General features: G+C 44.4%; 1 protein-coding gene across 1 annotated transcript in view; it reads right to left on the minus strand.

Moving 5' to 3' along the window:
• The window catches only part of LOC310770794 (collagen alpha-1(XXI) chain-like), a gene marked incomplete at both ends in the record, with an annotated part of 85,450 nt that overhangs the window by 15,201 nt on the left and 54,250 nt on the right, over positions 1–15,999 (minus strand). Inside the window, 4 exons of the mRNA XM_083631851.1 lie at positions 1,976–2,029; positions 4,844–4,917; positions 5,762–6,100; positions 7,092–7,145. Of these exons, the coding sequence (XP_083487977.1) occupies positions 1,976–2,029; positions 4,844–4,917; positions 5,762–6,100; positions 7,092–7,145 (521 nt within the window). The remainder of the gene's footprint in view (positions 1–1,975; positions 2,030–4,843; positions 4,918–5,761; positions 6,101–7,091; positions 7,146–15,999) is intronic.

Below are 15,999 nucleotides of genomic sequence, written 5' to 3' on the forward strand. Positions count from 1 at the left end.
TACGTTGAATCAGTACTTCTACTTTTACCAGTCTTTTTTACACAAGTGACAGTACTTTAGTAAAGAATCCGTGTACTTTTCCCATCTCTGCCTACCAGCAGTGTTGGGAGTAACTAGTTACTTTTTGCGGTATCTAATAACTAATTAATTTCCAAGAGCAGTAACTAGTAAATGTTAACCTTGTGAGGCAGCTGGATGCCCGAAATCACAATCACGGGAGAAATCCATCTTGCTGCGTTCCAAGCTATTGGTTTAACTGTGTCCCAGCAGTTGGCCGGACCAATCAGGGTCCAGAGGCAGCGGGATTTAGGTGGGATTTATGTGTGATGACAGTGAGAATCTCGCCCATGATAGAGCGTGATAGAATGGTTCATCCAATCACCTGCCAGGTATTTTTTTTAACGCACCTGCCATTTTCAATACAGTTTTCTAAGGACGAGTTCCAGATGGTTCTGTATAACAAACCATCTGGCAGCATCAGGTTAAAGGAAGGCTTTCCAACCCGATTTGTATATTATTATAATCTCGGTAATATAAGCAGATGGACAGTGTTTACCTTCTCTATACGTTTTCTGCACCAAGAAATTTCAGTTCGTCTGCCTCCAGACCTGCCAGCTGGTATGGTTCATTAATGCTTGTTAAGGCTCCCGATGCGATTCTCTGTGGATGTGCGCATACAGAAAAAATAAAAATAAACAATCTTTAGTTGGAACAGCCGCCTCAAGCTGAACATCTGTGCACTTCCGTGTCAGAACGATGCATTTTGTGTCATTCTGACACGGAAGTGCCTGGAATAAACTGCACAGCTCTCAGCGCAGGAAAAGAAAAAGACAAGGTACTGTAAAGACTGCCCATCTGCAAGGGCGCGGGAAGGTAGGTGCGGAGGGTGTGGCAGCACCCCCTGGTGGCAAGAGATGGAATTTTCTAAATTGTTGGATTTGGCTGTCCTGTGTTTACAACATCAACAAAATGCATTAAAAAACAAAAGTGTGTGATTTTCATCATAATCTGGTTTTCCATAATAATAATAAGAAGAAGAAGAAGAAGTTCAGTGTTTATGCCTGTGTTGCTGTCTGTTGTAGTGTAAAACGATCTTAAGGGAGAGCAGGTGGTTACATGAAAGTGAGTGAGAAAAGGAGAAGATACTGAATAATGACATCACAACAATATAATCCTAATGTTAATTTAAAATTAAATATTCCTCGAAATATGCCTAAAAGTCCAAAAAACTTCAAATTTTCTTGGGCGGCGCCCTTTCTTGCAACACCCCCTACTTAATAATACTTACTGTATTATGACAGTCTGTCCATCTGCATAATTACCAGCATTATAATGATACAAAGTGGGTTGAAAATCGGCAAAGCCTTCCTTTAAGTAACTAATTACTCATTTTCAGCTTGCCCAACACTGCATGGTTATGTTTTATTGTTAACTTTTTACAGAGAGAGCCAGACTAAGGCAGTGAAAGCTGATATTGTTTGGCCAGTCCCTCTATTTTTTTTATTGCGATTGAAATGCTTGATTTTGCAGCAGCTTTTCTCAAAAATTGTGATGCAAATTTTTTCATGTTATTTTTTCCCCCTGGTAAAATTGCGGGAACTGTCAAAAATTACAAGTTGGGGGGAGGGGCGGGGAATGCGATTACAGCACCCCCCCCCCTCCAACTACTACCAAATGGCAACTTCTCTCAAAAATTGCAATGCAATTTGTGAAGTTTTATGTAAATTTTTGTAGTAAAATTGTGGGAACTGGCAAAAACTGCATGTTGCGGAACCTGTTTTGCCATTTTTTAGGAGAAATCGTGGGAATTGTGAAAATTTGCAAGTCCCTGCAAATATTGCGGGGAATTTGCATTAATTATTGCAATCGCAAAATCACAATTTCCTGGAGGGACTGTTTAGCACTGAAGTTATCCAACGCAGATTTCACTTGGAGTTTGATCATCAAACTGAGATGAACAGCAGCAATTCCTCACCTTGGGTCCCGGGGGCCCTGGTTCTCCTTGTAAGCCTGGTTCCCCTCTGTCTCCCTAGGTGGAGAGGACAAGTGTCAGTGCAGGCAGCCTACTGTAACTCTTGGTTGTAGATTATAACTGCCCCAGTACTACAGCTCCTTCAGTTAGGTCTTACCTTGCCACCTATTAGACCAGGCTCCCCTCTTAGGCCTGGTGGGCCACCCTCACCCTGTCCAGTCGGGGAAGACAGTAGTTACATCATGCAATGGCAAACCCATTTACCATCATGACCTCTAGATAACTGACATTTTTTGATTATTAAAATATGTATGACAGACTTTTCCCCCCCTTTCATCTCTGAATATTGATATGAATGCTATGCTGCATACTTACACTAAGACAAATTCCTCGTATGTTATGTTGCATAATTTGTGGCAATAAAAGTGATTCTGATTCTGAGATTCTGATTCTGATGAAGTTGCTAGATAAGATAGGCAACTATGTATTCTGGATACAGTACCTCTAGTGAATGCAATAGTAAAGGACTGTTCCATACTTTGCTGGGGACCTCCATTAAGTTTTCACAACAATGTCTAGTTTACGGAAGCCCTTACACCTGCTAGGGGGTAGGGTAAGTTTTCGCAACAATGTCTAGTTTACGGAAGCCCTTACACCTGCTAGGGGGTAGGGTACATTTTAAGCAACAATAATTCTACTCCTTAAGCTAGCTTATTTCAGCTTTGCATGCCCGCAAACACGGAGAATAGCAAAATGACTTGGACATGCCTCCAAATGCACTAATGCCCAGCGCCACCACTGCGCCAAATCCGCAAGATATGACCCGAAGCATTATGAAGGGGTTTTTCTTCCTGGTTTAACTTCTGTGATGTGCAGCCCAAGGTCATGTGACATGTCTGCTTGTGTTCACGAGCACAGTGGGTGTCCAGGCCATTTTGACTGGGGTGGCCCAGGTTGGGCACAGACTAAAGCACTGAGTGCGGCATTTAGGAAGGATGTAGAAAGGTTTTGCCTCGCCAAAAATTTGCCTAAACAAATTTAGAGCATTGTTTAGCCCCCTTCCCAGCCAGCTAGAATGACATGGTTGGTGGCAATGGATGCCTTAGGTCTAGTTTAATATGATATCAGTATCTTCACTGTAGCTTTAAAAATGAGCCTGCTGCAGCCTCTGAAAGACAGTAATGTCGGGCACAGATGCCAGCACCCTCAGGATTTTGGGGTGGCACCTGAGGTGGTCAATTAGATATCAGGCGGGGCCAGTGACTTCACGAGCGAGCCCAGGCCCAGAGTTATAGTGGCCAGATCCAGAGGGAGCTCCAGAAAACGCCTCTTGGTCGATTCTGAAGAAAAATGGGCACATCTAATAACATAAAATTGGCTAAGTGGGTGGTGTCTGTGGGCTTGGTGTGGCGGTGTGGTTCAGTCATGATTGTGATGTCATGATGTCATCAGTGATGTCACTTGAGCAATTGTGATGGCATCAGTGATGTCTCTTGAGCAATTGTGATGTAATAAATCCTTCCTGGCTGAGGTTTTATAAGTGTTGGGAGTATAAGTAGGGAGAAGCGCATCATCTCCAGAGTCTCCACCCTAATGTACTAACTCAAAGCGTTGTGTGACACCATAAATATTTCCGCTAAGTTTTACAGCTACTGCTTTCCCCATGTAAGTGGATGGGAATTTCTGTTTCTGGGCTGGAGGGTGTCACATGACCTGCGATACTGAGCTTGGCCACCATGTTCAATTTGCTTCATGTGCCAGAGCTGTTCCTGGGGGCATGCCTGTGTCAGTGCAGAAATGGCTCACCTTCAATATCTGTTCAGGTAGGCATTTGATTGGCTGTACGTCGGGCACGTGGTGCGATTAACGTGGGCAAAATGGCTGACAGCTTTAGATTAGCTAACAAGCTAACGCTAAGCTACTGATGTTATCAGACATGATAGACATTAAAACTATGAATCAGGGTTAGGGTTAGGGTTAGGGTTTGACCCATGGGTTAGACCCCGTTGTGGACTCCGAGCCGAGCACTTCCAGTAGGGCGAGCAGATTCTGTAGGGCGAGTCAAATCTGTACCTACTGTCACGCTTGGTGTGGGAAGACATGTGGATCTATTCGCGGATAGTTGATGGCCAAGGTAAACTTGGTAAACTGAAGTCTCGATGAGTAGGAACGCTGTTGAACTTGATAGCTGGGTCTGCAAGGTTCGAAGTTGGGAACGGTTGCAGAGTGTTGTCGCGAGATTCGTTTATGAACAACTACCGAGGACCTGCAGAAACGAACCTTTATAGATCCCGAATATGACATCACCTGTGTTATGACATCACCAGCGAGGCCATTCGAAAGGCATGATTGAGACACTTATGAATCATGACATCATCACCGTCTGCGACATCATCAGTGATCCATGACATCATAGTAGGAATGACGACATCATAGTAGGAATGATGACATCACAGTAGGAATGATGACATCATCCTAACAGTACCCTCCCCTCTACGGACACCACCTGGCGTCCAATGAGGCCATCAAGGATGATATCTGGAGAACAGAAAATCTGCAGGTTCTGGTGGAGGGGCTCCTCAGCAGGTGGTTAGATGCAGGTGGTTAGACCCCCAAAGGGGGGGTCAGACAGTGGAGGTGCTCTTCAGCAGGTGGTTAGATGCAGGTGGTTAGACCCCAAAGGGGGTGTCAGACAGTGGAGGTGCTCCTCCCTAATACTGGATATCGAAGCCATAGATAGGCCGACACGTAGACAGAAATTCTGCAGACTCCGGTGGATCCTCTGGAGTCGGCCATTCCCCGGGGCACGATCCAAACATGGGAGACTGGAGACCATCAAAAGGGTCAATGTCACGGTCCGGTGGCCCCCACCAAGAACTGTGCCTCTGACGCAACACTTCAAACTCTGCGGGCTCCGAAGGTGGAGTCTCAGCGGACGCTCCAAACTTGGAAGAAGGAGCCAAAGGAACTGCAGGGGGGGGTGTCGCAAGCTCAGAGGGCGGAGCTCCAGGAGGCTCCGCACAATCTAAAGGCTGAGCCCCAACCAAAGCCGCCGTCTCCGAAGGCAGAGCCACAGGGGGCTCTGACTCAGCGAGGCCTACCTTCCCGACCTGTAGTTTGGGCAGGACACCCACCGTCTCCTTCTTTGACCACCTCTTCTTTGCTCCTGACCGAAGGCTGACAGCACTACGGGGACCTCCCAGGGTCAAGCTGGAACCTACGTGTGGGTCAAGAACTGGAATTGGCTGCTGCTGAGGTACGGGTTCAGACTCGGCGAGGGGAAGGTCCACAGGTTGTGCCTCAGGGCCAGCAGACTCGGAGGCCCCCTGCGGGGGGACGGAGCTGATCTGCAGGCAGTGATTGAACTTCTCAATGAGACAATCGACAGTCTTCTCTAACTCCTTAACCTTCTTGGAGACACACTGCCACTCCTGGGTCCTGCAGGGAACGCTGCCCAACCGTACGGGTTTCGGGGCTGGACTCTTAGAGCCTTGACCCGCTGAGAGTCTCACAGGCCGGCGAGTGGTGGACCCACTTACTGGACGCCGGGAGCAGGAGGAGAGGTGATGCCCGGCTCGACCACAGTACCGGCAGCTCCGGGTGTCCAAACGGCGCTGCCTCTCCTCTGGTGTGATGCGAACCCTGCCGGTCTGATCACGGTACAGATGGCTGCTGGTGTTCAGATGTGGCTGCCTTTGCTTTGGGATGACACTAACTCCCCCCAGAGTATGCGCTTAGGAGCTGGAGGCGGCCGAGAGGCAGGGCTGGGGGGGTAGCAGGTCTGGAAACCTCCGGAACGACGGTGCGCTTGGAAGCAGATGCAGCGGCAGGAGGAATAGGAGGCACGGGAGCAGTAGGGAATGACCTTTGGAGGTCCTCCACCGTCATGCCCTCGGCCCGCAGGAAACCTGCGAGCCTCTCCTTGAAATCGTCTCCATACTCAGCAGCACCCAGCAGGGGCACGTGCTGTGGCTCAACCAGCTGCTGCGAAGCAGGCACGGTGGGAGCAAGAGGTGTGGCTGCACTGGAAACCTCCGGTGTTTGGGTTGGGGCGACTGATCGCTCAGAGGCTGGGGCTGGGAATGACACCCAGTCCCCAGACTCGCAGTCCCAGCTCAGAAGCTGGGACTGCGGAATGACACCCTCAGGAGGGTTTAGTCCGTCGAGACGATCTAGCCGGTTAACCAGGAGGGCGTACCGATCATCGGCCTTGGAAGCCAGAGCCTGGATTGCTTTTTCCTGGTCGGCGTGCCGATCAGCGGCTTCGGAAGCCAGAGCCTGGATTGCTTTTTCCTGGTGGGCGTGCAGATCATCGGCCTTGAAAGCCAGAGCCTGGATTGCCTTGAAAGCCAGAGCCTGGATTGCTTTTTCCTGGTCGGCGTACCTCGCCTGGATTGCCTTTTCCTGGTCGGCGTGCAGCTCAAGTGCAAGGTCTCGCAGAATAGAGTACTGGTCTCGCAGAATAGCCTGCAAGTCTCCGAACGTGATAGGATGAGTGGAGATATCAGGATGAGTGGAGATATCCAGCTGACCGCCTGGTGGGTCAGCTGAAGCGGCCAGCGGGGTAACTGGCCTCTCGGGAGCTTCCTCCTTGATTGGGGTACCCGCTAAAAAACATTTCTGAGTTGTTCATACTGTCACGCTTGGTGTGGGAAGACATGTGGATCTATTCGCGGATAGTTGATGGCCAAGGCAAACTTGGTAAACTGAAGTCTCGATGAGTAGGAACGCTGTTGAACTTGATAGCTGGGTCTGCAAGGTTCGAAGTTGGGAACGGTTGCAGAGTGTTGTCGCGAGATTCGTTGAACAACTACCGAGGACCTGCAGAAGCGAACCTTTATAGATCCCGAATATGACATCACCTGTGTTATGACATCACCAGCGAGGCCATTCGAAAGGCATGATTGAGACACTTGTGAATCATGACATCATCACCGTCTGATCCATGACATCATAGTAGGAATGACGACATCATAGTAGGAATGATGACATCACAGTAGGAATGATGACATCATCCTAACACCTACACCTGCACCATGCTATTTAAATTTGCATTTGTCACTTCCTGTGTGGAGAATTTACTGTGAACTAATCTACAGCATCTCTGACAGTTCCTTACCTTGTCCGCTGGCAATCCAGGAGCACCTGATTCCCCGGGTTTCCCATCTTTACCCTGGGAAAAGAGGAAGGTTCCATTGTGGTTACAGTACATAAAAAAGGGGGGGGTCCACAATATAGCAAAAAGGAAAGAAAAACTATGCTCACTTGATGAGGTATTTTTGTTGTTTAAAGCGATAGTGATTCAAAAGCATTTGTCTTGCCCATGTATAAGTCTCCATGGTTGTATGACTATTAGTTGGTTCATTAGAATATCACATTATTTGACACTTAGGCTAAGAAAAATAACAACTTGCCCAATAATCAATACGGTAGTTATAAATACTTATATACTGGATGACTGTGTTATATTCAAGAAGCATTTTTCTTCATTTCAGGCCAGCTGATGGAGTTTGAGACATTTCTAGTTTCCATTAGATAGAGTACTGCAGGAATGACTCCGGAAGACCTGGAAGTTAGCACTTCCGGTTTTCTCGTCTAAAAGTCAATGGGGTTTTTGTATGAGGATTGAGGATCCTATGAGGATGTTGTTAACAAAAGTTTATCAAACGTTTATCTTCACAAATGAACACCACTTTTATGATTTTTGAAGCGTTTTCTGAAAATTGCGTAAACAAAAACGCATTTACGCTTCAAAAAGAGTCCTCATTTCTGAAAATGATCTTGCTGAACACGAAGTTTGCCGTTTCATAAACTTTTGTTAACCCATACAAATCCCCATAGAAAAATCACATTGACTTTGAGAGGAGGGATCCGGAAATTCAGGGACTTCTTGGCCTACAAAAGTAGGTCATCCCTGCGTTACTTTATGTGCTAGATCAGTGGTTCCCAACCTACGGTACGCGTACCGTAGGTGGTACTTGCGCCCCCTGCTGGTGGTACTTGGAAGGCTCTGTGGGATTTTTTTTTTTTTTTTTTTTTTTTTTTGGTGCAAAATCCATGGTAGTCATTAGTAGTAGTTTTCAAACATGTGAAAGTGAAATAATAATAATAATTATTAATATTATTGGCAGTGTTTCTCAAGGTAGGTGGTACTTGCGCCCCCCCCTGCTGGTGGTACTTGATCCCTGGAATCCCAATGTTTAAATTATGAAATAAACCCAACTTTAAAATCAATTGTAAAACATGTTTATCTATCAAAATAATACTACGAATGAAAATAAACTTGTGATCATTGAAATTGAGGTTTATTTTGTTGTCTTGAGATTTAGAAACAAATATTTGTTTCTGACGGACACTATACCTGTTGCACATGCACAATTACCTGCCCGCCCCGCATGGTTACACAAGTGGTGAACAAAGAAAAGGAGGGATGCTAAAGTGGATCAAAACGGGAGGGAATCGTAAAAGAGCTGTAGTAGAGGAGAGCAGCAACGATGAAGCACAAGGAGGTGAAGACAGCAGTCAACCCAGCACAAGTGCAGCTGCTGCAGGTTGCACAAAGGCAGACACACACACTGTACAGTTGATATTTATTGTTTGTTTACAATAAATACTGTTATTTGAAATAAATTTGCCTCCTGCGTGAACTGTGCATAGCTGAATAGACTGTATTTTAACGTCGGTCATATGGAGAGCAAACTACTTTCTCAGGTGGTACTTGGTGTAAAAAGGTTGGGAACCACTGTGCTAGATGATTGGATGCAGCCTGATGAAGGTGTGATGGTGTAATGAAGGTGAAGCTGTACTTACAGGCTTACCGTCAGATCCCGGTGCACCCGCTGGTCCTGCCCATCCTTTCTCCCCAGGGAAACCCTGTAGCATCAAACCACTCCATCACACACAGGTTTTTGGTAGAGTGTCACTCGCATAGTGTATGCTAAAGAGTTAGTATGGAGCTTACTATCCTGTATAGGCCTAATGTGCTAGCATGGAGCCTATTGTCAAACACTGGAAGTAGTGGGTTTATTTGTTTCCTTAGATGTTGTTTGCCGTGGTGCTTACAATATTTTTCATGGAAAATACAGTAGGCCTATATCCGTGGTGGAAAGAGGTGTTTCTGTAAACTTTTTCTGTAAATGATTATAACAATCGCAATCAGCTTTAGCTTACTCCTAATATTGCTTGACAATGCTACTATTTTCCTCAGTTATGTCGCTGTGGAATTAGAATAGGTGAAGTGGGTGTTTGCACTACTGTTTTGAACAAAGAGTTTAGGTTGTTCGTGAATGTTCACTTCCTGGTAACTAGCTGGTTAGCACTTCTATGTACTGTATGTCAATTTGTTTAACAAGATTCTAAACTCAGGGAAAATCCCTAAAAACTGGGTTGTTGGTCTCATTGTCCTTGTCCCAATCTACAAGAAGAACGGGGATATTGGGGATTGTAACAACTACCGGGGTATCACACTTTTGAGTTGTTTTGGAAAGCTTTTTACTAATTTACTGAATATAAGGCTGTACAAGTTCTGTGAAGTTAATAGTATCCTGAAGGCAGGCTTCCGTAGTGGATATTCCACGACTGACCATATATTCGCACTTAAACATGTTGTGGAACTATTTTGTTTTAAGAAAAGGAGACTCTTTTGTGCCTTCATTGATTGCAGTAAAGCTTTTTGATCTGGTATGGAGAGATGCACTTTGGTTTAACCTCAAGAAGGCAGATTGTTTAATGTTATTGTGAACATGTATAGATGTATGGACAAGGAATTAGTATTCCAGATCCTCTCACAATTGCATAAAGGCTATTTAATGAAGTATAACCCCTCCCTAATTGTCTAGGAATGTGAGATGGCACCTGATCCTGATTGCCCCGCAGCACAGGGACAGGTCTCATTAGAACCCATGCTCTTCTAGCCTCATGTGATTGGCTGCATGATTCTCAGGCACCATATAGGTGTGACTTGTAATGTGTTCTGTATACGCTGAAGAAGGCAGCTTGCTGGTTTCCTATTCTCTGTGTCCTCAATAAATATTGGCACTTTGACTATAGTGTGTGCGGCTACATCTCTGTCTCTCATGAGACTGAAAAACCTCATTGTGAACATGTATAACCATATTAAGTCCTGTGTTTTCATTAAAGGAGAAAAATCTGACTATTTTGTTATCTTGACATATCCAATATTATTTGCACTTTTTTATAAACGATCTTGAGGATTTTCTGTTACAAAATGGTTGTGAGCCAGTCAGATGTGGTGATGATATGATAGACAGTTATATTAAACTCATGGGTCCCTATTCTCCCACAGGCCTTCGGCGCTAAAACGGGCCTTAAACGCAAAAAAACGTGCCTTGCGCCTGTTTCGGGAAAATAGCAATAGGCTTTAGGCTGCCAAATGCGCTTTAGGCCGAATGGGCGTGGCGGAGTCCCTGAATGCGCCAAAGTGGGCGTGTCGGCGCTAAATACCGGCGTACTCGTATCTTCCAGCCATCTTCCGACCTGGCCTACTTTTAGCGCTTTGCGCTTTTGAAAAGCAGGCCTAAAGCAGGATTCTGTGCACCGGGGACAGGAAAGTGAATGGAGAATACAATATATAGAAAAAAATACTTTAGAATACAATAGAATATAAGATTGCAACCCTTCTCAGGCTTTGGGTGAAGCTGTAATGCAGTTTCATAAATTTAGTTTAGGCTATCATAATAATCCCCATTTATGTGTAATATAGCTCTACGTTTTATTACCCCCCCCCCCCCCCCCGAAATTAGCTAGGCTACTAATATTACTAATATTCCTAATTAATATGTATTATTATTTCATTCAGATAATTGACATTATAGGCATGTACCGTAAAATACCAATTAGAAGCCGACTTCCAAATTGCCGCGGGTCCCATATATAAGCGGGGTCTGGATACATATTTTGTACATAAAAGCAGGTCCCAATTTGACGCCCGGTTAGTTTTTTCAATGTTTTCTTTTTACCTTTGCGACATCCTGTTGAATGCATCTCCCAAACACAACGAAGAAGAAAAATCGGATGAAGAATACGAACAACGAGGAAACGGGAACAACGAGGAAAAAAAACACATGCACGAAACTTGCTGATCAAAATTCGTTTTCCCTCAACATCTGATGATTCTGAAAATTGTGTAGGCATTTCCTGAAGATTTTTATACACTAAAACCGACATCTCTGGTGTAATAATTATTTTGAGAAATGTGCCTATGGTATATTTCCCTGCCAGCGGGCATAGAAGTCCGCTTCTAATTGGTATTTCACCGCTCTTTCACATGTGCGCTACTGAAGAGGGTGCTCCGTGAGTGATGAACAGCGGAGGAGGCAGCGCATGCAACAAATAATCTGCTCACATGATGATCATGTTCTCTCACCTTCAGCGGAGAAAGTTTAGTGGTAAATACCGGTAGGTCACAGTTCAGCTCAAATTTTATTTGATTTCATGTACAGGCCAGAACTGGCATGCAATGTGCTCTGCTGCGCTGAGAGGGAGGCGCGGCTCTCCCCATAGACAAGCAATCGTGTGGGGTGCTGACTGTAGCCAACTCATTAAAATAAATGGTTTAAATAAACAATTTCATACTATTTACAATCTTTGCTGAGCAATATTTTTGTACAAAAATAATTAAAGCAGGTCCCAAACTGCCGCAGGTCCCATATTGACGCGGGGTCTGGCTACATATTTTGTCAATTAACGCCGGGCTAATAATTGGTATTTTACGGTATTTACATGCTTGCAGTATTTTAACTGCAGTTAGATTGCTTTGAGAAGCATAATAATATGGAATAATAGCCTATATATGGAGATAGACAGACCGGATGAAGGGAGGGGGGGGCGGCGGAGCCCTTGGCTTTGTCTGGTTTTACCGGATTTGTCCAGGAATTGGAGCTTAAAAGGCAAGCGTGTGTCTCTTCCCTGCAATTCTCCAATGAGCGGACAATGCATAATTTTACGCTTAAAAGGCGTGGTTATAATGGTTGAGGCTGAGTTTAGCGCCGATACCAAGATATCAAGTGCGCCTTTCCACGCCCACTGCTTTGCGCTGCGGCTGGCGCTCGGCCTAGAAACTGCGCCGCTGCAACGATGGTGCTCATGTACACGGATGATACTATCGTCATGGCTACAACAAAAGAAGGACTCCAAAAAGCGATTGATCAAATGTGTCATTTCTGTAAGAAATGGAAGTTGAGTATAAACAGTAATAAAACTAAAATTAACGTTTTTGGCCATCACAAAACTGATCCTAAAAAGCTCAAATTCCTTTGTGATGCGCAGGAATTGGAGATTATACATAGTTTCAGATACCTGCCAGGGTATTGTTTTTAATTTCAATTGTTCATTTAAAATTGCTATGGAGGAACTCTATAAATGGGCGTCTAGAGCTATGTTTGCTTTATTATGTAAATGTCGGAAATTTGATTTACCAATAGACCTTAGATTGGAACTTTGATAGGTTCCAGGTGTGACGCCAGTTATGGTATGTAGTATGGGGGTTTGAGAAGACAGGTATTCTAGAGAAGTTACATTTGAAATTCCTTAAGTACACACTGAAAGTAAAAATGTCAACCTGTAATAACATGATATACGGAGAGCTAGGAAGACATCCACTATGCATTTCTATTAAAAAAAGTATGATTGGCTACTGGGGGAGTCTGTTAACGTCGAGCTGAACCCAAAAATGACTTTTCTTTTCTTTTAGTTCAAATACCTGGGTATGCAGTGCACCTCTTTAATAATGTATGCAAAAAAAAATCACAAAAATCTAATTTCTTTAGTTTTTCACAAAAGTTCATTTTTCAAGATTTCATTCATGACAGTAATCTGCAGTTTGCTGACGTCACCTAGTACTATCAAATGTCTACCCCATTTCAACCAATCATATCACGACATGGCAGCTGTCAATCAAATCTTAATTTCAGGATAATTTTCTCTTCCAAATGAAGGAGAAAATAGCGCCTAGTGCCTGTCATCTGGCAGAATTCCTATCCCATAAACTAACTACTAACTTGGCCAATTGTATGAAACATGAACAAAAAACAAAAACGGTATTGTTTAAGAATGCAAAGAAATGTAACTGGCTCGGTAAAACTCGCATTCCAGGAATATTGTATTTACCGCAATAGCGATAATGGCGCGCGCCTGAAAGCCTGGTTGTCAGGGGTCGCCCCTCGGAGATTCCAGGTGGGCGGGCAGCACCCATGCATTGGATTGTCCGCTCGTTCCCGCACGAAGCAGCTGGCTGCCTGGTACTCGGCGGATCCCACTCGCGTAGCAGGACAACACGTTGAATCGCACTCGATTTGGGGGTGGAACATGCCAGGATTGGCCAATGCAGTCCCCAGAATTGTCAAATTAAATCATCGACATGTTACTATGACCCGCCTCTCAACTTTGTCATCTCAGACAAGTTGGGCCCTATCGTTGCAATCGGCGTAGAAACTGAAGGCCTGACGCAGCGCAGATTGTGGGTGTGGAACAGCGCACTCGCTATCTTGGTGTCGGCGCTACACGCAGCCTCAACCATTATAACCACGCCTTTTAAGCGTAAAATTATGCACAGTCCGCTCATTGGAGAAGTGCAGTAAAGAGTCACAAGCTTGCCTTTTAAGCTCCAATTCCAGGAGAAATCCGGTAAAACCAGACAAAGCCAAGCGCTCTGCTCCCCCCCCTCCCTTCATCCCGTCTGTCTGTCTCCATATATAGGCTATTATTCCATATTATTATGCTTCTCAAACCAATCTAACTGCAGTTTAAATACTGCAAGCATGTAAATACGCTACACTATAGCAAGATCAAAGTGAAAAGAATGTTCTAAATGCATCAGCTAGAAAAATATAGCCTATCCCTATATGATGAGATTAATTAGATTAGTGAAAGTTTGTCCAGAAAGATATCGTTTTCTCTCCCCTGCTGCAGGTAGGATGATGCACATAAATATACCCTACATTATGTAAAGTCATTGCATAAATGTGTTTTTATTGTAAAACTAAAATGTGAAGTAGAGCCAATTTATTGGGGACATCACAGTAGGACATGACAGTAGAAGCGCGTTACGCTGTCACTTATCTAAATCACGTTAAATCGACAAGGGATATATATAGCCCCAATATGACATATGTTTCACATAGGGTGGTGTTTTCATTTCGATGTTTTATTTGGTCCAATATTGAAATGTTCTACAATTGCAGGTTGTGTTACCATTACACATTATTTAGATCTACCTTTATATCTATTTCGGCTCATTTGGTTGCTATTTAGTAGCGAAATGGAGTAGCACAATGCATGCTGGGACATGCAAGGCAGTGAACTTACAACTTCTTTTTCCTATGGGACGTGTGTTGTGTCTGTCTGAGCTAGGGAGTCAGAGAGAGACAGAGAAGGGTGACAGAGAAGAGGCAGAAGAGCGCTCCTCGCAACTGGCGCACTGAATAGGCCTGGTTTGGGTGACAGGGGAGAGGCAGAGGAGCGCCTCGCTCAACTGGCGCACTGAATAGGCCTGGTTTTCAAAAGCGCAAAGCGCTAAATTTACGCCAGTTGGGAAGATATCATTAGGCCGGCATTTAAGTCCGAAACGCCCATTCTCGCCCATTCAGGGAGTGCGCCACGCCCATTCAGCGTAAAGCGCATTTACCAGCCTAAAGCCATGTTGACATCTTCCCGAGACAGGCGCAAGGCACGTTTTTTAGCGCCGAAGGCCCGTTTTAGCGCCGAAGGCCCGTTTTAGCGCCGAAGGCCTGTGGGAGAATAGGGGCCGTTATGTTTTCAGTCTGAAACAGACTCCGATGCACACGCCAACGGGTTCAGTTCGACTTTAAAGGGGAAGGAAACAAAGATCAGTCGGATAATTGGGTAACTGTTTATATAATCTCTATGCTTCTGGAAAATATGTCTCACCATGGCTCACATCTGTCCAGCAAATACTAGATGAATGTGGTTTTTCTTACATTTGGTTGTGTCAGAGTAAAATAATTGATTGACTGCTTATTGATTGATTGTTGATCATTGTAGACTTTGTTTAATTATGATCTAGCTGACATGCATGGCTCACATCTTTGATGGATCAACAAGGCATTTCATTTATTTTTCCACAACAGTTGGACCAAAGGTGTGACAATATTAATTGGTTGAAGCTGGCAGTTGAACAGAGGTTAAAAGATCAGTTTTTACAGAAGTGGCATTCTGAACTTCAGAGTATGTCATCATGTGACTTATACTGTGAATTGTTCAATGTATTATTATTACTACTGTAATTGCTACTGTTGTGTCAGCTAGAATTAGCTAGACATATTTTCTGTGAGGTCCTCTGAGACATGCTTGTGAATTAGGGCTATACAAATAAACTTGACTTGACTTGAATTTAAACAAGACTTTAAGTTTGAAAATTATTTACTTTGTGAAAACAGGAGGTACAGCCAAGCCATCTGTACCCTCCGGGTCTCTAATAATAGAACCCCTAAAGCAGGGATACTCAACTTGCTTTGCCCGGGAGCCACTTTTGCAAAATGACAGGAGGCCAGGGGCCAGTTAATAAACAAACATTAATATTATTTTTTCTGTAGTGGATTGTAGGTTTTTGGGATGTCAGCCGGAGTTTAGTCTGACAATTATGTGCACACAAGATAGTTAGGTTAACCCATTGATACCTGATGCAGCATTTGTGTGTATATCCCTTTAAGACCGCGAACCGCGTCACATGGTTCGCGGTCTTAAAAGGATACACACACAAATGAGGGATATACACACAAATACTGCATCAGGTATCAATGGGTTAAGTTAAGTACATAGAAGTGCCTGGGCACCGAGCAGATGGTGGTATTTGACAATTTAGCTAGAGCTAAGTCAACATTTATTTTACGTTTTTGTCAACGTTTTTCATTATGAATTAGAAAATGGTTGGGGGGCCACTCTGCTCCCTATGGCGGGCCGCACCTGGCCCCCGGGCCGCAAGTTGAGTATCACTGCCATAAAGTCATAGGAAGATATAAAGATCTGGAGAGGAACCAAAGGTTTTGTAC

Source organism: Poromitra crassiceps (assembly GCF_964638095.1).
Source record: "Poromitra crassiceps genome assembly, chromosome: 2".
In the NCBI taxonomy this organism is placed as follows: Eukaryota; Metazoa; Chordata; class Actinopteri; order Beryciformes; family Melamphaidae; genus Poromitra; species Poromitra crassiceps.